General features: G+C 46.7%; 1 protein-coding gene across 1 annotated transcript in view; it reads left to right on the forward strand.

Moving 5' to 3' along the window:
* The window catches only part of GLRX3 (glutaredoxin 3), a 32,650-nt gene extending 12,100 nt beyond the window's left edge, over positions 1-20,550 (forward strand). The window contains exons 3-11 of the mRNA XM_032312459.1: positions 3,345-3,419; positions 4,143-4,344; positions 9,546-9,718; positions 9,939-10,000; positions 12,467-12,524; positions 14,157-14,209; positions 17,019-17,058; positions 17,149-17,241; positions 20,309-20,550. Coding sequence (XP_032168350.1) covers positions 3,345-3,419; positions 4,143-4,344; positions 9,546-9,718; positions 9,939-10,000; positions 12,467-12,524; positions 14,157-14,209; positions 17,019-17,058; positions 17,149-17,241; positions 20,309-20,359 — 807 coding nt within the window. The 3' untranslated portion in view covers positions 20,360-20,550. The remainder of the gene's footprint in view (positions 1-3,344; positions 3,420-4,142; positions 4,345-9,545; positions 9,719-9,938; positions 10,001-12,466; positions 12,525-14,156; positions 14,210-17,018; positions 17,059-17,148; positions 17,242-20,308) is intronic.
* Positions 20,551-21,799: the final 1,249 nt, after the last annotated feature.

The raw sequence follows: 21,799 nt of genomic DNA on the forward strand, positions 1-21,799 counted from the left end.
CTGTTTTCACAGGCCAGTGACTCTGTGACTCTAGTGGAGAGGGAGCATTGAAATGATGTGATGGTCTGATTTGGCTTATATTTTGGATGGGAAACCCGGAGGACCTGTTGATAGAGTGGATGTCCGGTGAGGGAAATGGATTCATCAAAATTGTCTCCTTTTTGATTTGGTCATCTGGATGGATTAAAGAGATCAGGTTGCCGTGGGGAGGAACAGGTGTAGTGGGAGACACCTAGTAGAGATCTGAGTGCACATGTTGAGTGTCTAGCTTGGAGGCGATGGGCAAGGTCTGGCCTGGATCCAGCTTGGGCGTTGTTGCCATATCGGCGGTACTTAGAGCCACAGGGTTGGAGGAGACCACTGAAGGAGAATGAGGATAACTGGGAGAAGTGCGCTCAGAACCAAGTCCTGGGATGTGCCAGCCGTGTAGAGGTTGGCCAGGTGTGAAGGAAGGTGCCAGAGAGACTGTCTCAGAGTTCGGGAAAAAGAAACAATGGGAAGCCAAGTGAAGGCTTGGTGAGAAGGTGGGTGTGGTCACATGGATGATACTGAGTAAAATGAGGAGAGCATTTGCTGAAATGGCAGCATGGCCGTGGAGAGCAGAACTTGGCTCTGGAGCATACTTACCCTGCTCCACCACTCAAGGGTGTTGGAATCTTGGCTGACTTACCTAACCTTGTTAAGTGCCAGTTTCTTCTGGAAGTTAGGTGTGATAACTTCCTAATAGTACAGCATCTGTTATTGTGCCATGAGTACACAGAATGCTCTTAGAACAGTGTCTGGCCTAGATGAGTCATAGATACTAACCGCTACTGTCTTAGTGGTCTTCGGTGACCCTGGAGGCAGTGAATTCCCTGCCTCTGGATTTCCCTTGCTGTGGTAACACCTCCCTGCCTCTCTTCACCCCACTCCACAGACATAAAGCAGACTTCAGGGGAAGTGTCCGACTTCGAGAGTCATGGTCGGCAGTGCTTTTGGTTCCCACCAAAAGCATTCTGTGTGGAAATGTTCATGTTTGGTGGATGCTCAAGTCATGTATAAATCCTGTCTTTGAAATTTCATCTTTATTTTTGATTGATCCAGTAGAAAAAGTGTACGACAATATAGTGAAAAAAGCATAGGTTTTAGAGTCAAGCAAACTTGTGTTAGTTTCTTAGCTCTACTACTCATTAACTGTGTGTCTGTGGACAAGTTACGTCTTTACCTAGCCACCATTACGTATTAATTAAAACCTTTCCAGGTTTTAATTTAGTAATTTAGGCCATTGTCTGCAAAGGGCTTGTCATGGTTTGTGGCGTTGGGCAGGCTTTCCAGGAAAGATTGCTGTTAACTCGTGACCTTTGGTCTTTTCTGAATGCAGGTCAGTGTTCAGTACTCTTTATTTTTATTGATAGAACTGTCATGTTGTTTTACATCCAGTAAAAATATTCCCAACGAATTTCAGTGTGCAAAGGTTTTAGAACTTCAGGTACCCTTGATGTTCTGGGGAATGGGTTTGCCTTCAGTGGCACTGCTGGCCGGTGCTCGGGGGAACTTGTCTGTCACCACCGCCTTACTAAGATGTCTTACTAAGATCACATCTTCCTAGGAGCTGCTTTGCGAGAGGCGCATGTGGTGATCTTCCTGGCTTTAGGAATTTCAAAATTTTTTGAAATTTTCTGGAAAAATTGTCATTAAGGAAGACTGTTGGAAACCAGCAGGAACACGAGACAAGGTCAATTTTCAGCCACAGAGAGGCCTGTGTTCTTGAGTCCCAGTGCTTCCTGTCTGGCTTGGTTAAGACTATTATGTTGTGGGTTTCTTTTTTTTTTTTTTTTCCTTCTCTTCTTAGTATTGCCCCTTTTTAAAATTTGTCTTATTTTGTGGTTAGAGTCCAGTAGTACCACAGGTGGGGACAGTAACTGAGCCTAACCCAATGCCAAAGTGTGGTGGGCCTTCGAGAGATTATTTGAAAGAAAGAAAATAATGAACCACCTTAATCATTGCCTTTTCTGTTCGTCTTTGGTCTGAGTGTGCAATTGTATGAAAGAAAACAACACAGAAGTTTTAAAAACTTTGAGAAAGTATGTTCTAAATAGCTGTCTTCAAATGCTTTGTCTTCTCCTTGTTCATTTTTCCAGGTTTATTGGACAGTGGATATTGATTTAAAATGTATATAATTTTCACCTTAGTACATTTTGAAAAATGAAAGTAATTAAAAATATTGTTTCAGAAAGGTGTTTTAAAGAAAAAAAAACAAAGTAGGAAAAGAGCACCCAAGAAATATTTGAAATGGAAGGTAGGAAGCAAAGACAAATGACTCTGCCTCCCACTTACCATCAGGCTTCATTTGGATAGATAGATACTGGATCGGGGGAGTGCTAGGTAAAAATAGTGTTTCAAGCCCAGTGGAAATCTTTTATTCCTGGAAAAATACAGGATATATATTTTTAAATCTTTTAACAATATAATTTATCAATAAATTTTATTTCCTACAGGTATAATGTGAATACAGATTTTTATTGGTTTTAAAGAGTTTATATTAAATTGACAGTCCTGTGAGGGAAGGATATAATATTATGTCTTGGTTTTTCTCAAAGTGTGTGGTTGAGAAAGTCCTACATAAATAGCTTACAGGAATTGTGTTCTAATTACTTAGAGTTGAGTTACTAAACATGTTTAAAATTCATATGTCAGATAGCACATCATATTGTGTTGAGGGGCCTCAAGGAGATTACCAAGCAGAATGCAGTCATCTTATTTAAAATGCATTTAAATGTGTGAATAGACCCAGAAGCAAATAGCCTAGCAAGGTATCTGCTTAGCATCCGGCAGCCTTGCAGGAGTTAACGGTAAAATTTATCAGACATCAATAGTTTATTGAAGAAATACTCCTTTTTGCTCCATAATTTGCAGAAGGCTACAGCTGTCAGTCGTGATGTACTGCCTCTTGAAATTAGTCAATAGAGCAAACGGCAAGAATTGCTGTGGGCAGAAAATAAGCGCTGTAATCATGACATAACTGGGGTCAGTGATTTATGGATTCCAATATAGTAGTAGCTGCATATGATTGAGAATTTACTAGGTCACTAGTGCACCAAAAATTTTATTCACAGCCTCCAGGCATCTTTTGAAATGTGCAACAAAATAAAAACCTCTGAACCTGTTCTGACACTGCAGTCTCAGTGATGACACGCAGGCCCAGTGAGTCTCATTTAAATGTAAATGTGTCATAAACTTTCCTCCCCTACTCTTTAAAAACATCAACAACTTGAAGGGATGATGCATGTGAAGCTGATTTACATATTGAAGTAGTAAAAAAAGGACCTTTTTATAATCAAGCTTTAAATTCTTTTATTTTAAAGTTGGAAGCTGAAGCTGTTCCTGAAGTATCTGAAAAATATGAAATTAGTTCTGTTCCCACCTTTCTGTTTTTCAAGGTAAGGATAAAGATGGCACAAGAGATCCTGCATCTGTCGTGGGCCACGGGGCTCTGTCTTGGTCCCTTTACCCTCTCCCCGATCCCTGAACATTCAGCACTTAGTTGTTCCTCGCTGTGCCCTGTCTTCTCATAGTCTCTGTGTGTTTGCACTGACGCCGAAGCTTGGCCTGGGGATCCTGAAGAAGTGACATGGGCAGTCAGAGTTGGGGGTTCTAGACAACAATCCAGATACTTGACTGTAGACTCAGAATGTTCCCTGAATTGCGTAAAAGTTGGTTACTTAGGGCATGTGCCTGGGTGTAATGGAACATCTGGCTGGTCCTGGTTTGATTAATGACTCTCTTAGGAAGCAGGTGCACAGCTGTGCTTTAGGGCACCCCGGAGTGTTACCATGTCCCCCCCCAGTACCGCATTTATACCCAGTGGTAGACTTGTCCCAGTGAGGGAGGGAGCTCTTCTGTTTTAGGTCACACTCTGATCCGGTTTGAGTTTGAGGCATAGTGATGTTCTCCTAGTATGTTTACAGAAGACAGTTACGTATTTCTAAACTTGAGATGCATCTGACAGTTGGTAATCAGGTTTTAAAAGACATATCTAATAATGGCGTTGACGCCTTTACAAATTGGCTAGAGCTGTGAGTTCATACTTGTTAAAATTTTGGATCGTAAAAGGGATGATGAAAGATTGCCACACATATTCTAAACGACTTTTTTAACTTCAGAATTCTCAGAAAATTGACCGATTAGATGGTGCGCATGCCCCTGAGTTGACCAAAAAAGTTCAGCGACATGCATCTAGCGGCTCCTTCCCACCCAGTGGTAACGAGCACCCTAGAGAAGATCTCAGCCTTCGCCTGAAGAAGTTAACTCACGCCGCCCCTTGCATGTTGTTTATGAAAGGAACTCCACAGGAGCCGCGCTGTGGTAAGAAGCTGCTTTCCCAAGGACACACACCGAACGGGTGCTTTACGAGTGGGGGCGCGGCCAGGTGCCCGTCTCTGTTCTGTCCGTCGCTCTTACACTCGTGCTGAGGTGCCTTTAGAAAATCCGGAGAGTTGTAATTCCCACTGGCGTTCTGTCCTGTGGTGGTGAGAGTTCGTGTGCAGCAGACACAGAGAATGCTGGAACCCAGAGGCATCTTAGAAATCATCTGATTGAAGATTTTTGTTTTATTTACATAAATACCCGAAGAGGGGGAGGCCGTTCAGGTCACCTTGGAGTGGAGTTGGGATTAGGTTCCAGCCACCACATTGCTGTCACCTGAATGGGCCTTTTGTCTGCTCAGTTCATTTTGCTATTAACAGTTTCCTGGCTTTCTTAGCAGTCTCTCTCGACTCGTGTCATCCAGATTCAGCAGTTAAAAATCTGTAGAAGTTTGGTGGCGTTCCTGTCTCCCCTCTGCTTTTACCTTCCTTCTTGTCCCACAGTCGAATTATGTGACTGCAGCGTTCACCTGTTGCTTTTAGGTGCTAATAATGGAAAGATTCTGAATTCTGTGGCTTATAGTCACTCTTATTTTCTGTACATATATGCTTGTAATTTTGTCCTTAAGTGAGTTTTAGAGTTTATTCGACCCCTCTGGTATTGGGTTTATGTTATTTTCTTTTTACTATGCCTAGTGCAGCGTTATTATGCTTCATAATTGAGCATTTAATGCCCTTTGATGGTGCTGTTGAGAATCTGAGAGTGTTTGTTTCAGCTGTACAGGAGGGAGTTTATTAAGAGACGCAGCAGTAAAATAGAATGTGCTACGGATCCAATTACTGCGTGTCCAGTGTGACTTTATAAAAACAACCCAGCTTCCAGTGTAAATTTAATTGTAAGTTCTTCCCTATATGGTTAGCAAATTACATATTAGATTATGAAAGTCTAGTTTTAAAAATAAAGTTTCATCTTGAGGCCTGTCTTAAAAAGGTAAAGAAGTGGTTCCTTTTTCTTTCAGTTCTACTTGAAAAATGTCCTTGCTACTATTTACATATCAGGTAATGCCTGCTATTTAAATGTTGAAAAACCTCGTTTCTAGGGGCACCTGTGTGGCTCAGGGGGTTAAGCCTTTGCCTCCAGCTCAGGTCATGATCCCAGGGTCCTGGGATCGAGCCCCACATTGGGCTCTCTGCTCAGCGGGGAGCCTGCTTCCTCCTCTCTCTCTGCCTGCCTCTCTGCCTACTTGTGATCTCTGTCTGTCAAATAAATAAATAAAATCTTAAAAAAAAAAAAGAAAAAGAAAAACTTCATTTCTACTAGAATTAAGCCCAGATAGCAACAGCCGGCCTTTGTTGTGCTGGTTTGTTTTTAATAGTGGTTGCAACTGGTTTACTTTTCTCTCAGGCAGGAAGAACATTTCTGATACTTTCTGTGGTGACCTGAGAACAGGGACTGACAACACGAGTGTGATGGGTTTTATTCAGTGTCTTCCTTGCGTCCTGAACCGCGGTGACTGCTGTCAGATGCCGATGAGCCCGTGGGACGGGTTCTTCCCCGTAAGCCTGCAGTAAAACCCATCGAGTCCTCTCTTCTTGGGATTGGCACAGGAGCCTTCTCTCTCGCCTTTCTGAGTGAGAGCCTGAGGACAGGCAGGTGGTTACAGTGCAGCTTGGGAAGGGTTGCTAAGCAGGGGGGAGGCGCTGCGGTGGGAAGCGAGGTGGCCCGTGTCCCTGCAGGTGAGCTGCATCCCAACACCACCTTATGCTCCTGCCCTGGTGATGTGGGTACCGGTCAGTAACCCTCCCTGTGCCCTCAGTCCTTCCTTCGCTGGTGTTGGGGTTGGAGCCGGTCTTGGAGATCCTTTTCAGATCAGGTATTGTATGATTATTCAAGTCAGTTAGAATGACGCTTAGAGATAGTCATTTTCCTGCTTACCTTTTTATTAGACTTAATGTATAATGTTTTTCTAGCCATTTGTATATTAACTGCCTGACATTTAGAAGACTATAAATAAGGTAGAATAAAAAAGAAGCTTTATAACATGTCAGAACACTCTGAAAAACACAGTATTATAGACATTGAGATAATAAAAGATGTAATTAGGGAATTTGAAAGAATTTTTTAGATATATATGATTTACCAGTTACAGTTCCATTCCAAACAAGTACTTGTTTTATTCTTTATAATTTCTTAAAAACATTTTCTCTATTTTGGAGAGAGAGAGAGAGAGAGATTGATTGATTGGCGGAGGGAGGGGCTCAGAGCCCGACAGCAGACTGGATGCCACGACCCCAAGGTCATAACCAGAGCCCAAATCACGAGTTGGATACTAACCTGACTAAGCCCCCCTGGCACTCCTATTCTTAATCATTTTTAGAATTACATTTTTAACAGGATTCTGTTTCCTAATGTCTTGATTTCTGTAACAGCATCATTCTGTACCTTCTATCAGAGGTAGTAAATATGTGACATAGGGTAAACAGATCTTTTTAGAATGTAGGTATTCTTTAAAAAAATATCTACTTAAGGATCAGCTAGAAGGGATTTTTGCTGTGACTGCCCTGCCACTTCCTTCACTGACGCGTCTCTGGCCCGTTTTCTTACGTAGGGGCACACTTGACTTTCACCGTCTTCCTTTCTGAGCTGCTTAGGGGAGAAGGGGTTTGCTCTTGTGTTTGCACATCGGAGACGGAGGGTAGCCAGAGTCTCCTTTATAGAAGCAGCAGCCGTTCGTGCTCATAGACGCACCTGGCTGGTATTTCCATGTTTTGTACAAGATTCCCGAGGAAGGCCGTTGGTAGCACCCAGGACTCCCTTGGGTCCCGTTGTGGAGTAGGGCTGTGGTGAGTTTTGATGAGCTGGCCCTCACCTTGCTTTCAATTAATCAAAAACCATTAGTGAGTAACATTAAATTTTTTCTCAAGGAAGCCCTGAAAGCCATTTCAGGGTCTGCTCTGGAGCCCGCTGGCTCTCAGCTGAACCTGTCTCCATCGCTTTTCCTTTTGGGCTCTACTGGCAGAAAAGTGTGTTCGTGTATTATGTATGAGCCTGGTGCGTTGATAGGGTGTCTGTTGTTGAAGAATTAGATCATCCTTATTCTGTGTTCCTCAGGAGGACAGGAGAGAGAGGTCGCTCATGTTTTAGGCAGACTTTCCAGAAGCACCGAGATGTCCGTGTTTTTGAACAGAATGTCAAGTCCTCGAGCACGCCGGTTAATGACGCTATTTGGGAGTTCTTGTGTTCGTTTCCGTCAACAAGACTTTGAGCGAAGCAAAGGACATTGGAACCACGGGACAGACATTTCTTCTGCAGGAGAAGTCCCCCTTAGTGGGGTTTTCTTTTTCAATCAGACACAGCAGTGTAGGTTCAGAAGTGGGTTTTAGGGTTTTACTGGGACTGCATAGTGCTGGCCTGGCCGAGGTCAGTGCACTGTTCATGCCTCCTGTTGTGAGTACAGACAACCGTGGACTGAAGCACTGGTTGTGCGGCAGCTAAACGTGGTTCTCCCTTTTGCAAATATTTCTATGGCATGCGTGCATTTTTCTTAAAAAAAAAAAAAAAAAAGTGTATAAATATTGTGTTATTGGTAGGAAGCCTTCTCACTATTTTATCCTTAAGCATAACATTTCCAGTCTGCTACTTTAACCCTTAAAAATGAAACATTACCCATCAATCTTTCTAGTCTGCATGTAATTGCCTAAAGCTAAAATGAAGCTTTTCCGCAGCCAGTTACAGTAGAAATGAGTTAATATATTGGCAACAGAATAACCATCAGCAATCAGCCGTTAGCTGTTTACTAATGAACTCCCAGATGAATGAAAAAAATCTCAGAATCAGTGTTTTACTTCAGGCTGTACATGAACTTAACACTTGAGTTGGAGGAACAGCAACTTATATGCTGTACAAATAAATACCAGTGCTTCATCTCAATAAACTGTAGATCTGAAAAATGTCTGGAGCTCAGTAAAACATCCAGGTTTTAAGAGGAGAAGTGTTTTTGCATGACAGCAGGTGATGCCCATTTTTGCGATTAATCTTACACCGAATTTTATGATTTGATTTTATTTCAAAAGGCTGATGAAATCCTGCAGAAATTTTGCCCCTGAAGAACAGGCGATTTTCTCGTGAATTATGACTGTGTTTGAAAAGAAGGATGGAAAGTGAGAGGCGTGATACAAAGTATTGAAAAACAATTGGGAAGAATTAGCTTATGGAAGGAAAAATACCGTCTTTTCAGATAAGACTAATAGATTTACAAAGACTGATATTCACACTGTCGCTCTCCAGTGCTAATGTCATAATCAGAAAATGATGTCAAAAAAGTACAGGACAAAAATGTGTCACAAAAGTATAATAAAATCATGGAACGTAAGATTGTCACTACAGTGCAGTAAAAAAAAATCACATTACATACTTTAGGGAATGTAAATAGTTTTAAAAAAGAGACTGTCAGGTTACGGTACCAGATGAGAAAGAACAGTGTCAGTCTGTTGACAGTGCCTATATAACAACAGAGAAGACAGGTTTGAAATTCAATGCACCAGTTTCAACTGAAAGAACACATTCCTCCTTGACTTTTAATATATTCTATTAGAGATGGCAAAAGACAGAGAAGAGCTGGACCGGGCACCCAGACCTAGTACAAGGCACTAGAAACCAAACAGTTGGGTTTCCATTCTGTGTGCACAGTGAGTGGCTAGTGATGGCTGCTGTGGGGCCTTTCCTCCATCCAGTGGTGATTCCTAGAGATTCACAGACAGCAGAGCTGGGGGGGATGGTCTGGGGCATCCAGCTCCGTCCTCTGATTGGTGGGGGAGTGCAGGGAGCGGGGGAGCTGGTGCAGGCCCCCACTGTTCGTCTCCCTGCTGGACGGAGCGGGTGCCCGGGCCTTCTGGCTAGACTTGTTTCTCCTCCGACAAAAAATGTGCCTAAGAGTAAGAGGAACATTGATAAATATGTACAGACTTTTAGACTCACAAGTGTGCTTTACACTAAGCCATACTGGAGCACGTGATACAGTTCAAGGTCAGATAAGGGGTTTTTGGAACTCATTTTTCTCCTTACGTGCCGCATAGGCGTGCTGATGAAGTTGTGGGTGAGACAGGCAGACTCTGGTCAGTAGCTCATGTGTGCTGTGAAGCAGTATGAAATCACGGGTATGAGAAAGAAGCTAAGTTCTTGATTTTCTTTTTCCTATGCAGGTTTCAGCAAGCAGATGGTGGAAATCCTTAACAAACATAATATTCAGTTTAGCAGTTTTGATATCTTCTCAGATGAAGAAGTTCGTCAGGGCCTCAAAACCTATTCCAACTGGCCTACCTATCCCCAGCTCTATGTTTCTGGAGAGCTCATAGGAGGACTCGATGTCATTAAGGTTAGAGCTGAGAAGTCTGTACTTTGTGACGGATTTTCATTTAGAGATCACTTTTCTAAGTGCAGTAATCAATCTAGAATATAAATTAATTTCTGCATTTACAAAAATGAATCTGGGATGTATATGAAGTATTTCTGATGAGTTGATTGATATCTGTGTTAACAAAGAGATTTTTGTTGTGGTGAATGTTTTCTTAAATTTAGACCTGGGTTTATTTCAGGAGCTGGAAGCATCTGACGAACTAGATACAATTTGCCCTAAAGCTCCGAAATTAGAGGAAAGGTAAGTATTTTAGAAGTTTCAAATAGTCTCCTGTTTAGTACTTTAAAAATATTTCTTTTTTTTTTTTTTTTTTTTTTAACAGAGAGGAAGATCACAAATAGGCAGAGAGGCAGGCAGAGAGAGAGGGGGGAAGCACAGAGAGCCCGATGCAGGGCTCGATCCCAGGACCCTAAGATCATGACCTGAGCCGAAAGCAGAGGCTTAACCCACTGAGCCACCCAGGCGCCCCTAAAAATATTTCTTAATTCTTGGTTTTTGCATTGCTCTTTCCATAGAGATCAGGGATTTGTTTTTGTGTGCCAAGCATAATTGTGTTGTTTGCAGTCAGATTGGCCATGCAAACTTGGGATGGTCTCATTTGCCCTGGAGAAATTTTTACACGAAATTAATGATTAGGTGGAGGATATTCTTTGTTTTTATGGAAATATCACTGTTTCAGTGGAACAACTCAGTTTTTCTCTGTGTTTTGGAGCTGGGATCCAGCAGTCTTGGTCCTCAAGTGGCAGTCCCTGCTGGTGGCATCGTCAGAGCGCTGAGCATGAAGGGTGCCGACGTGAGGAGCGCAGGCTTTGCGTGTGGCGCGCGTGTCGACACTTGAGTTTCACACTGCCGTTCTAACCACGAGAACTGAGAATTCAAGGAGATTTTGGAGCTGTAAAATTGGTCTTTGTTTTATGAAGGATCTCAATCAGCTTTTAAAGATTTTGTCTTATGGAAATTTTGGACTTTGGCCTGTAGGGAGGCTTAAAGGGATTTTTATTGTAATAAATTTGAATTAATGTAGAGATTTAAAGAAGAATTTTATTTCGAAATGCATCAGTGTATCAGCCATTCATAGTTTGGGCCTGAGCCTGTAAGGTGAAACTTCCTCTTGTAATTTTCTTGCTATTGAGCATTTTGAGAATTTCTAAAATTGTTTATAGTAGCACCTCACTTATCTGCCCTTGATTAATAAGTAGTATCCCATATATGTCAAACTGACCTGTAAGTGCCACATTTTCTCAAACGATTTGTACCCTTTCTCGCCTTTTGGATAGGACGGTGATGCTCCTAGTCCCTTTGTGGACTGCGCCCCGAGTTGTGTTCTTCGGGGGGAGGGGCAAAGGGAGAGAGAATCTCAAGCAGGCTCCACACCCGATGCAGAGCCTGATGCGGGGCTCGATCTCACAACCCTGAGATCATGAGCTGAGCGAAATCAAGAGTCAGATGCTCAACCGACTGGGTCGCCCGGGCGCGCACCCAGTCGCGTTCTTTTTCGTACCCCTGGGCGGCTCGTGGAGGCGCTGCAGCCTCCCACGTCCTCTGTGCCTGCTGTGTGCTTGTGTCTGCTTCCCGCCTGTCCTTCTCTGTCGGGTACACTGTGGCTGTCGTTGTGTCCCTGTCTTCATCACACCTGCTCTCTCTTCCTGACGTGCCGTGTCTGTGTCCTGTGGCTCAGACACCGAAATTAAACCAGCCAGAGTTACAGAGAGGTTGTACAGGGATGTGTCTTCGGTGTACTCGGAGTGATCCCTTGAAGGACCACCAGAGCGCAGAGAGCTGGAGCCTGAGCTCTCCGGTCTGGTGACGTCTCTGCGTGTGGGACGGAGGGACACGTTTGGGTTTCCTGGATCCAGATGGTTGTGTTACTGTCGGTGACAGGTGGTGATCAGCGCCTTATTTCTTACTTCTTTTCGGAGAGTCAGCCCAGAGTACTCTCTCCGAAGTGATCGTGACCTAGCTGTGAGCTAGCAGAGTTGTGTGCTTCATTTGTGGTCACTTTGTTCTCTGAGGGGGTGAGCTGCGAGTGACCCAGAGCACCAGTGGGAGGAGGAGCCGGTGGCCTGACCACCACGGGGCTCAGAGGGTCTTCAGCAGCCCCTTCTCATGCCGCAGACTGTCCTGAGCTGGCGGATTGGACCTCAGGCTAGACACAGACAGCGGGCGCTCCTGGCAGCAAGCGAGGGCGCGGGGTGTGAGAGCCGGCAGGCAGGGGGACACAGACTGAGGGTGGGGGCGCTGGACTTGAGCCGCTGGTGCTGCCGGGTGTCGCAGCCCTTGGCACTTCCCCTGCTGCTGTGACCTCGTGGGCACTGGGGAGTGTGGAGCTGTGTGCGGCCTCGCAGTGAAGCAGGGAGCACACAAGATCCTGGTTTTGGAAGTGGTGGGTGGGCTCCGTGTATGGCCCCTTCTTGAACAATTCCTTATTGAGTTGGTTATTATTATTTTTTTAGTGCTGTGAGTTGATGGGCTTGAATTGCAACTTGAAGGAACATTCATTGCCTTAAAAGCCATATTGTGTTTTATGGTGGCTCAGGGAGAGAATGAAATAAAGGAAAATGTCAGTGCATTTGCTTGTTTAATGCCACTCAGAGCTGTGAACTATCATCCTGCTATCCTTCAGATATGCATGCTACTCCTGAAGCGGAGCAAAAGTGGTGTTTAATAATTGAGCTGAGCCATTTTATATCAATTTTCTCTCTTTAGGCTCAAAGTACTGACGAATAAAGCTTCTGTGATGCTCTTTATGAAAGGAAACAAACAGGTAAGGGCTCAAAACTGGTTTTATTTGCGATTTCTTTCGATGCTAACATTTGCAACAAGGGGACACTTAAATCTTTTTTCCTAGCTGTGGCTAATGAAGCTGTAGCGGCATCAGGAAGTTACCAGGCCTTAATTGGTGCTTATGGAGATCAAATAAAGTAATCTACATTTTGCCTGACTTCATCATCAGCATCTCAGTGGGGCGCATTTCTTTCTGCTGCCAAACTTGGTCAACACTGTTCACTCTGTCCTGGTGCCATTAGCTGCTGTCCCGGCCCCCGTGTAGGCCGTGGGCTCCTGTACTGGGCTCTTCGGTCCCAATACTTCCGGAGTACAGGGAGCCTTGTAGCTCTTGGGGTGCACAGCCCTAGATCACCCTTGAAGAAGTGAGCACTGGAGAAATAAGCCCCATGGCATCGTGCGTGGTCAGCACCATTTGGTGAATGAGTGAAGCAGTTTGGCAGTTCTTGTTTACAGTGGGTTGGTTCCCGTAGCTTTTTGGATGAAGATACATGTTGGCTGGGCGTCATTTTGAATATCAAGTTTGATAGATCACTCCCACCAACAGCTTGAGCAAAACTGATGATCGTTTGTACCTGGACTGGAACGGAGATCTCCAGACACCGGGCTCTGCTACCTTCCTTTATTCGCAACCAGTTGCGGAGGTGGGCAGAGGGGGACAGTGTGGTCTGTTTCGGAACTGGGGAGGCTAAAGCCCTGAGAGGCGAGGCTGACGGAACCGAGAAACGCGTATTCCCTGTGGCGCTGGCACTGCCCAGGTGTGTTGGCGGCCCGCTTAACCTCCCTGGGTGTCACTGCCCCGGGTGTACCTGGACGGGTTCCTCAGGGGTCATTGAGAATGAGGTTGTGGTAGCCAGGGTGAGAGTTAACGTAACAACTAGTTAACGTAACTAGTCAGTGTAACTGTTACAGTGAAGATAGCGACTGGGAAGCTGGTGGTAAAGGTTTCCGCATCCTAGGGTCACTAGGGTAGGACCTAGATTCTTTGAGAGATTCACTGATTTTATTAAAACAAAATAAAGAGGAAGTTAATACTTCTCAGGATAAAGTTACCGTTTTATATTTTCTTGGTGATTTTTTAAAGCAGATTTTTATTCTCAAAATTCTCCAGTGTTTTCTGGAAGTCTGGCTGGTGTTGATATCTTTGGAAGCAGAATCATTTGTTGAGAAGTTTATGTGGGGTCTCGCCGCTCCATGGGATTGATTGCAGGGACTGGGGGCCCGATAGGAGCCATGTTGCAGAGCCATAATCTCAAAAAAAAAAGTCAGTACTCTATAAAGATACATTTTACAAAACGGGAGTGACTGTCTAGTTCGGGACGGGGAGATACGATCGTCATCATTGCAGAAAGGCTAGGTGAGTTGAGCTCGTCTGTTGAGAGTGAAATGGAGAAGGAGTCGAACTGGAGAGCGTCAGGGCTCCACTCAGGAAGGTTAGACCACAGAGCTTGTCAGGTTCCAGGACACGTGTCCTCCCCGATGGTCAGAGCCTGTATGCGCTGGGGTGTGTCCACGCCACCCTGGTGACTGACGTACCATGGGACCATGCCAGTGGGCTGCATAGAAAATGTAATACATCGTTACTCATTTTTTTTTCTTTTTCTGCATTTAGGAAGCAAAGTGTGGATTCAGCAAACAGATTCTGGAAATACTAAATAGTACTGGGTACGTAAATCTTAGTTTCAAATGGTGTGTTTAAGAAGTTCTAACTTTTCGGGGCACCTGGGTGGCTCAGCGGGTTAAGCCTCTGCCTTTGGCTCAGGTCATGATCCCGGGGTCCTGGGATCGAGTCCCGCATTGGGCTCTCTGCTCAGCGGGGAGCCTGCTCCCCCTTTCTCTCTGCCTGTCTCTCTGCTTGTGATCTCTCTGTCAAATAAATAAGATCTTAAAAAAAAAAAGAAATTCCCACCTTCCAGTCCTGCCTCTGATGCCTCTTAGTTATTACGTCTGTAGCTATTTCCTTTATTTTTGCGACAGTGTTTTGTGAATGATGTAACAGACCACAGTAGGGTTTCCTGGCCAGTGTCAACCAGTTGGTCAATAAAGGAGCTTCTTAGAAGGCGATCATTAAAGTTACCGTTTGTCTGCTTTCCCAGAAGGAAGTCCTTAACATGTGTAAAGATATTTTAGGGAAAGTGTATCAGGTTTTTAATTTTCCTTAAAATTACTCTCATTTCTAAACAGTTTAAGAAAGGGCTGGGGCATCTGTGGAGGTCGTTAGGTGCATCTGAGAAGTGGGGGAAGTTAAATGGCTGTGTTCATGCTTTTCAATCTGCTCAGTGGCGATGCTGACAGTTAAGAAAACTGCATTGATTTTTCTGCTTAAAAACAAAACCACTTGTTTGGAGATGTTTCACTCATGTTCTATAGAGTTTATCAAATGTTTTGGCTTTTTTAAAAATTTCTTTTCTCACTATAGCTTCTATTTAATATTGTAAGTATTCTAGCCATAGCTTTAAACAGATTAACGAAACCTATGAAGCTATGGGGAAGGTAATCTCTGAAATACGTAGATATTCATGGGCAGGGTTGAAAGTAGTCAGTTGTGTAGCACATGTTAAATATAACTCTAGGGACATAAAAAGCAAGATGACTGATTTCTTCACAAGAAGATTGTGACAATCTGCAGAGCAGAGTCTGATGTCTTGTCTTGCTCCGGCCTGCCCCTTCCGCACTGCCCGTGGACGTTGGAGAGGCGGGCCGGGTTCTGGTCATCAGTTTCTGTGGCCCGCTTTCTTTGTCTTCCTCTGTCATAGCTCCCTGGCATGGTACGCTCAGTCCACCTGTCCCCTCGTGACGGTGTGTCCCCTTGGGGTGTCCTTCCACAAGGCTGTGAGGACAGAGTGCCGCAGTGCCGGGCCGTGGCGACCCATGTGTCTGGTGGAGGGCCTCCAGAACGTTGCTTTCTGCAACCCCCACCCCCGGTCTGTTTGATGTTTGGGTTTGCAAGCCCGGCTGCCCCAGAGCAGAGGGGCTTCTTCGGAGATGGAGTCCTCCCACTGCGGACCGGTGGTGTGCGGGGCGGGAGCCTCTCTGGCTTTTTAGCGTGACCAGACTGATCTCGCTGAGAGCCGTGGGGCCGGAGAACGAGCTCCTGGTGTTGTGTTCCGGCGCCTCCACTCTGATGCTTCCCCTCCACTGGCCCAGTGACACTTGTCTTGAGGGGCTGTGTGCCAAGTGTCCACCGCATCTCTGTACAAGAACTTTCAGGAGATGCATTGGCTATTATGACCACACACACGCACACACGCACGCGGGCCCAGTACCTCCTAGGACCCTCGGAGATGGTTCTGTAACTCATCACTTTTATGACATTGTCCAGATTAGCACCTGCCTCCTTCAGCTCACCTTGAAGGGCAGCCTCCACTGGGTCTTTTTTTCTTTTAATTATTTTGCTCTTTCAGACATTCCTATTTTGTTACTTGGTGCTGATTTATTGTGTCATCTTATTTATTTGTTTTTGACTGTTTTCTGCACCATGGACCATTTTCTTGGAAACTTGTTTACAAGTGAGCAGGATCTCCCTGGAAAGGTGGTTTGGGTTTTAAGGAAACCGAAGTTTTTACATGTGGCATTTGCTTTGGCTGGTTTTGGGGACTGCACATATTCCCAGTCTCCCTGTGGGAATCGGTGCGACACTCACGCTGATTCCATGACCACCTGATGGTGACATCCCTCCGAGTACGTGTGCTTGGGTTTCCACGCAGTGACTGGCACTCATTCTACAAGTGGTGTTCATTATACGGCGTGAAGCCAGGCCGTTCTCGCTGGTGTCTGCGTATCGAGAGCAGCACCTGTGCGCTGAAGTCTGATTATTTTCACGTAGGAAAGCACAGCTCCGTAGGGTGGCGTCTGTTGGCGGTGTCGTTGTCCCGGCTAGTGAGCCTCTGGTCCAGCTGTGGGTGTCCATGGGTGTCCGTGGGCCTCAGTGCTGCTCCCTCCTGCTCCCTGAGCACCTGCTAGTAGGTCAGAAGCAGCAGCCCCGGGGTGGGCGGTAGAAATGCGGTGTTAAGGACAGACTTACGTAAACTTTGGGTACAAGTCTGACCTGCGGGTTGGCACACTGCAGCTGGTCGCCGACCCGTGCATATACAGTTTTACTGGTACACAGCCGTGCCCACTCCCCTCGGCCCTGGCCAGCTGCTCCCGTGCGGTGCAGCCCAGTGAGCGTCTGCAGTGGACTGGCCGACAGAGCCTGTGTGTTGACCATCTTGCCTTTTGAGACAAGGTTAGCTGACCCCTGTCTAACCCAGTACTGTCTAGAGAAAAATCCAAATAAATTTGTATCTTCAGCTGACTTGTTCTGTGGGGTACCTGACAGATTGAAAAGTAAAGTCATTTCCATTTTCCACTGTAAATGTCAGGAGCGACAAAACTCTTTCCTTTTCTTGACTGTTTCTAAAACATGAAATAGGTTTTATAATTTCTGTTTAATGAAACTATTTCCTTTTAAAATGTTTTCTCCTTTTTATAGTGTTGAATATGAGACATTTGATATATTGGAGGATGAAGAAGTAAGTTCTATGTTTTATGTTTCTTGACCTTTGCCTTAGTTTTACTCACTGGGTCTTACAGTAGGTTTCAGAGTTCTGTTGTTTCCGTAGGTTCGGCAGGGGTTAAAAACTTACTCGAATTGGCCCACGTACCCTCAGCTGTATGTGAAAGGGGAGCTTGTTGGAGGTCTGGATATTGTTAAGGTAAGTTCATCTGGTATCCTGGAGTTCATCTGGTATCCTGAAGACGGAAATGTTGGCGTGTTTGAAAATTATCCTTTTGCACTGAAAGGTAACTGGGGGGCTTCCTTGAGTGCTTTCCTTCCTGGCCTCCTATCCGGTCATCTCTGACCTGGTGTTACCATTTCTGTGTCTGTAGTACCGTGTTCTTTCCCTGCCCCTGCGGGATCAGACCCTCCTCACCCTCCCCTGAGCCAGTCAGGTCATCCCCCTGCCGCGGGGCCTTCTGTACAGCCGCCGCCGTCTCCTGAGGGACTGCCCGCTCAGGGCCAAACTAACTTGGCATTCTGACATGTTCTAATTATGGCCAAGTTCAAAATCTGATTTTTACTCCCACTCTGCTAAGTCGTCCATATTTTTAGCTTTTCTTTCCTCATCTCCTCTGCTTTGGATTGCTGGCACGTTCCATACTTGCATGTTTTCTGTGTCCCTCAGGGCCCCTCTTGTCTACAGGGATGTTTTGCTCCTCCTCCTTAAGTTCTGTCCTTTTATATTTATATCGTACTATTTTCTCGTGTTCTTTCATTTTGCCTTGTGTGCACTTGGGGGACGGAGAGGAGCGCACCAGGCCGTGGGCAGAGGCCGGACTCCCAGTGCTGCCTGGCCTGCCGGCTGTGTGACGGATCTGAGAGCCGGGGCCCCGGTTTCCCAGAGCACAGGGCGAAACCACGGTGGCCCATCTCCTGTCCACCTCTGGTCTCATGCTTTAAACTTGGTTAGGTCTGTCAGGTTGTAAGCATGTTTGGAGAATACATCTTTGATGATTAACTTACTCCTTTGGTTTGCTTTCCATAAACTCTCAGTGAACTTCAGTGGGCCTGGCTGTCCTCCGGGCACGCCCGCCCGATGGCAGCTGTGTGCTCCCCGGCGCAGTTTCTCCGCTGGCACAGGGGAGCTGCGGCTCTGCGTCCTCTAACCCCCCACCCCAGCTGGGCATCGTGGTGGTGGGGGAAGGTAGCGGTGGGTGGGAGTTGGGGGGCCCAGGATGGGGCCTGAGGAGGAAGCCTGGCTCTGCTCCGGGAGCACAGACCTCCTCGGCAGGAGCGGCTGCTCCCGTGTCCAGTGCTCCGGCCGGCCTTCTGCTTGCCTTGCCGGTTAGAAGAGTCTCTCTGAGGGCAGAGGTCTGACTTTGTAAGTGGAAAGCACGTGATCAGTAGCACTGTTTTCAAGTAAGTTTTAGCTTCTATTTTCATCACGTGAGAGGACCCAGCCCAGCGCTCAGTGACGTCAGCTCCGTGGGCCGGGTGGTCTGGTCCGCCCTGGCACAGGAGCCGTTCGCCGCCGAGGCCCCTCATCCTGCCGGGTTCCCCATGCAGCCCCTCTGCCGCAGCGGTCCTCGTTTGACTTCACACTTCTTAGGGCACTGAGTGAGGCGGTTTTCCTAGTAAAGGGTCTCATTCCTGGAGGAGAAGAAAAAGTTGAACATAGTAGCTCTTGAGTAGCCCAGAAGCACCAAAAATGCATGTGCATCTGTTGTGTTATATGTACTTTTATTTGTTTAAGACACAAACAGTCTTCAAACCCCAAATACTCTGGAGCCTGTATTGTCTGAGTGTTTTGTAGCCTCTGCCTGAGCCACTGTTAACGCTTGGGAAGATAATGCTTGATAAATCTCATTTAATTCTAAAGCTGAGCTTTATGGGCGACTTCTCTGTAGGTGTGTATCCGGACGTTAGAGGACTCTTGTTCACCTGCTAAAAACTCGCATTAGGCAGTGTGGGACTCTGGGAACGTGTGCCCCGCGAAGACAGCTGGGGACGGTCAGGTTGCCACGTGGTGGTTTCCTGCAGAGCCCAGTCCTTCACCTCTAGTTGCAGGACGTCAGTGGGTTCCGCGTGTGTATGTTCTGGCTGGCCTTCAGGGCACCGGGAGCCTTTGTTGTGGAAGGGCTGGATAAAGGCGCTACCCCGTGATTCCGTGAGTCGGTCAGTCTGGTGTCCTGCGAAAAACGGCCACTGATTAACAGGTCAGTGCTCGGCGCCCTGCTGCAGAATGTGTGCCCAGACGGTGAGACTGTTCAGACCAGCTCGGCTCCCGGTAGCAGCAGTGCTGGTGAAGAGGGTCCCACCGCGTGCCAGCCACGCTGCCTCTGTGCTAGGCCTTCCTCACAGTCCCTGAGATGAGGGGACACGGACCCACAGAAGTTCGGGCAGCCAGGAAAGCTGTGGCTGCCGGGCCTTGCCACGAGCTGCGTGCTCCCCACTCCCCACCGCCCCCCCTGCCCTGCCCTGGCCCAGGTCTGGCGCTCAGAAAAGTGCCACCTCCTCCTTCAGTGCCGTAGGACGCCTGCTTGTTAGCGGCCTGGTGGTAGGAGATCTCCAGATATCCCGAGTGCGGTCTGCATTTGTAGGACCGGATCATACCTGTTAGGGTTTAACCAGCGAGGCGGTCAAATGGATTTTAGTGGTTTTACGGATTGATGTTCATGTTGCTTAGTAAGAACCTGAATACTGACATCAAGTTAAGTGCTTATCTCAAACTAGAAAGTCTCAATTACCATTTATTGTCACATTTTCAATTTGATAGCTGTGTTCCAAATTTTAAATCTGAAAGCAGAAACTATTTCTGGATGTTGATGTGTTTTTAGTGGTTTTTGGCCTTTACGTGTACACTTTGTACAAGTACTGTGGTCTCTCCGGGCTGGCCTGAAATCGTGATCCCGTGCGGCTGCAGGTGTCACGTGGCCTTGACCAGCACGTTGCTGCTTTCTTCCACATTCGTGCTTGTGCGTCACTCACGGTTGTCCCCCGTATTTATTGCTGTTGTTCAAATAGGAGGCGTCATTGTGTTGCTCTGATCGTCATCTGCGTTCATGCTGAAGGAGCTCTTGGGTTTTGAGTGCCTTTTGTAGCGCGATGGTGCGCTCCGGTGTATGGCATGGCACCTGCTTCCGGCGTGCTGGTGCGCTGGAGTTTCATTCCCGTCCAGTGTTTCTTCTTGTTCGCAGATCGGGGTCCAGTCTGGGATGGTTCAGAGGTTTCTGTTTTTCATCTCTGTGCGTACATACTATCTTTTCTGTTTTTGGTGTTAGGAGCTGAGAGACAATGGTGAGCTGCTGCCGGTGCTGAAAGGAGAGAACTAGGGAGCGTCTGCTCGGCGCCGACCGCTGCGGGAGGCCGTCGCCACAGCCGGGCCGCGCGCCACTCCGGTCTCAGACCGCTGCTCACCCGTTAGGCTCGGTGTATCCCACCAGCTTGTGCTAAATACATGTATGTTTTGTTTGTTATTCACCAAACAGGATGCAATAAACATCTCCAAATCCGATTAAAAATACTTGTGTGAAAATGTGGTCTTTTTTTATATATGTTAGATATATAGTAATTAAATTTCTTTCTCATACTCTGTGGGTACCTGATAGGAGCTGAGAAGCAGGCAGGCTTCAGAAGATGCAGAATAGTGATGGCATCTGAAATCCACAGTCATATTTAGAATAGCTCATAGACCAAACCAGTGGCTCCCCTCAATGGCCAAAGATCTCTTTACAGCTTGGAGAAATTCAGCTGAAAATGCGTTTCTGACAGCGCCCCTGCATGTGGCCCCAGTGAGACCGCAGAGGCGATGAAGGGCTCAGCTGATTGGGAGACTCGCGTCCGAAGGCCCCAGGGCACGCGTTAGCAGAGGGCGATCCGTGCTCCTGACTGTCCTGGCCTCACGCTCTTCACAACGGGGAGAAGAGCTGGACACCAGGGTGTGTTACACACCACAGTTGATTTCAGTCATTCTAGCGAAAGCACTGATTTAGCCCTTGCATAGGCTGAGAACATCCTGACGTCCATGAAAATTTCAACAGGAGTTTTGATCCTGAATCTGTTTAAAAAATAGTTGTCTCGGGTGCCTGGGTGGCTCAGTGGGTTACGCCTCTGCCTTCGGCTCAGGTCATGGTCTCAGGGTCCTGGGATCGAGCCCGGCGTCGGGCTCTCTGCTCGGCGGGGAGCCTGCTCTCCGCCCGCCACCCCGCCTGCCTCTCTGCCTACTTGTGATCTCTCTCTCTGTGAAATAAAGTCTTTTAAAAAAAATAGTTGCCCCATTAGGCCTTTGTCGGGTTCACTTTAAGCCAGTGGCTGAGTTCGTCTCCACGGTTCTACGACTTCAGTGGCCACGACCGTGTCCCTTCATCAGATTCTCCCAGCTTGTCGGCCTGGGCAGCTGAGGCTCCACCGAAGCGTCTGCTGGTCGAGTAAGGAAAGGGGTGCCGGAGTCAGCAGTTTCCGTGAGAAACCAGAGGGAAGTGAGCTCTCACCGGGGCTCGAGCACCCGGCCAACCCCTTGCCCCATTCTCTTGTGTGCAGGAGAGGGCCGACTTCTGTGCTGTGTGTGTGACCAAGGGCGGTCTGCACAAGACCCTAAAGCCGGACATGGCCCTGGGCTTCCTGTCGGAAGACTGCATCTGTCGTGGTGGCTTTCCTCGCCAGTGTGTGTAATTAGATGGGTCTCCTTTGGGCACTGGTCCGTGAATTTCTTTTTTCCATTTAAAACAAATCATTGCATAAATGAAACCTTTAAAATGTAGATGGAAATGAAT

Source organism: Mustela erminea, chromosome 14 (genome assembly GCF_009829155.1).
Source record: "Mustela erminea isolate mMusErm1 chromosome 14, mMusErm1.Pri, whole genome shotgun sequence".
In the NCBI taxonomy this organism is placed as follows: Eukaryota; Metazoa; Chordata; class Mammalia; order Carnivora; family Mustelidae; genus Mustela; species Mustela erminea.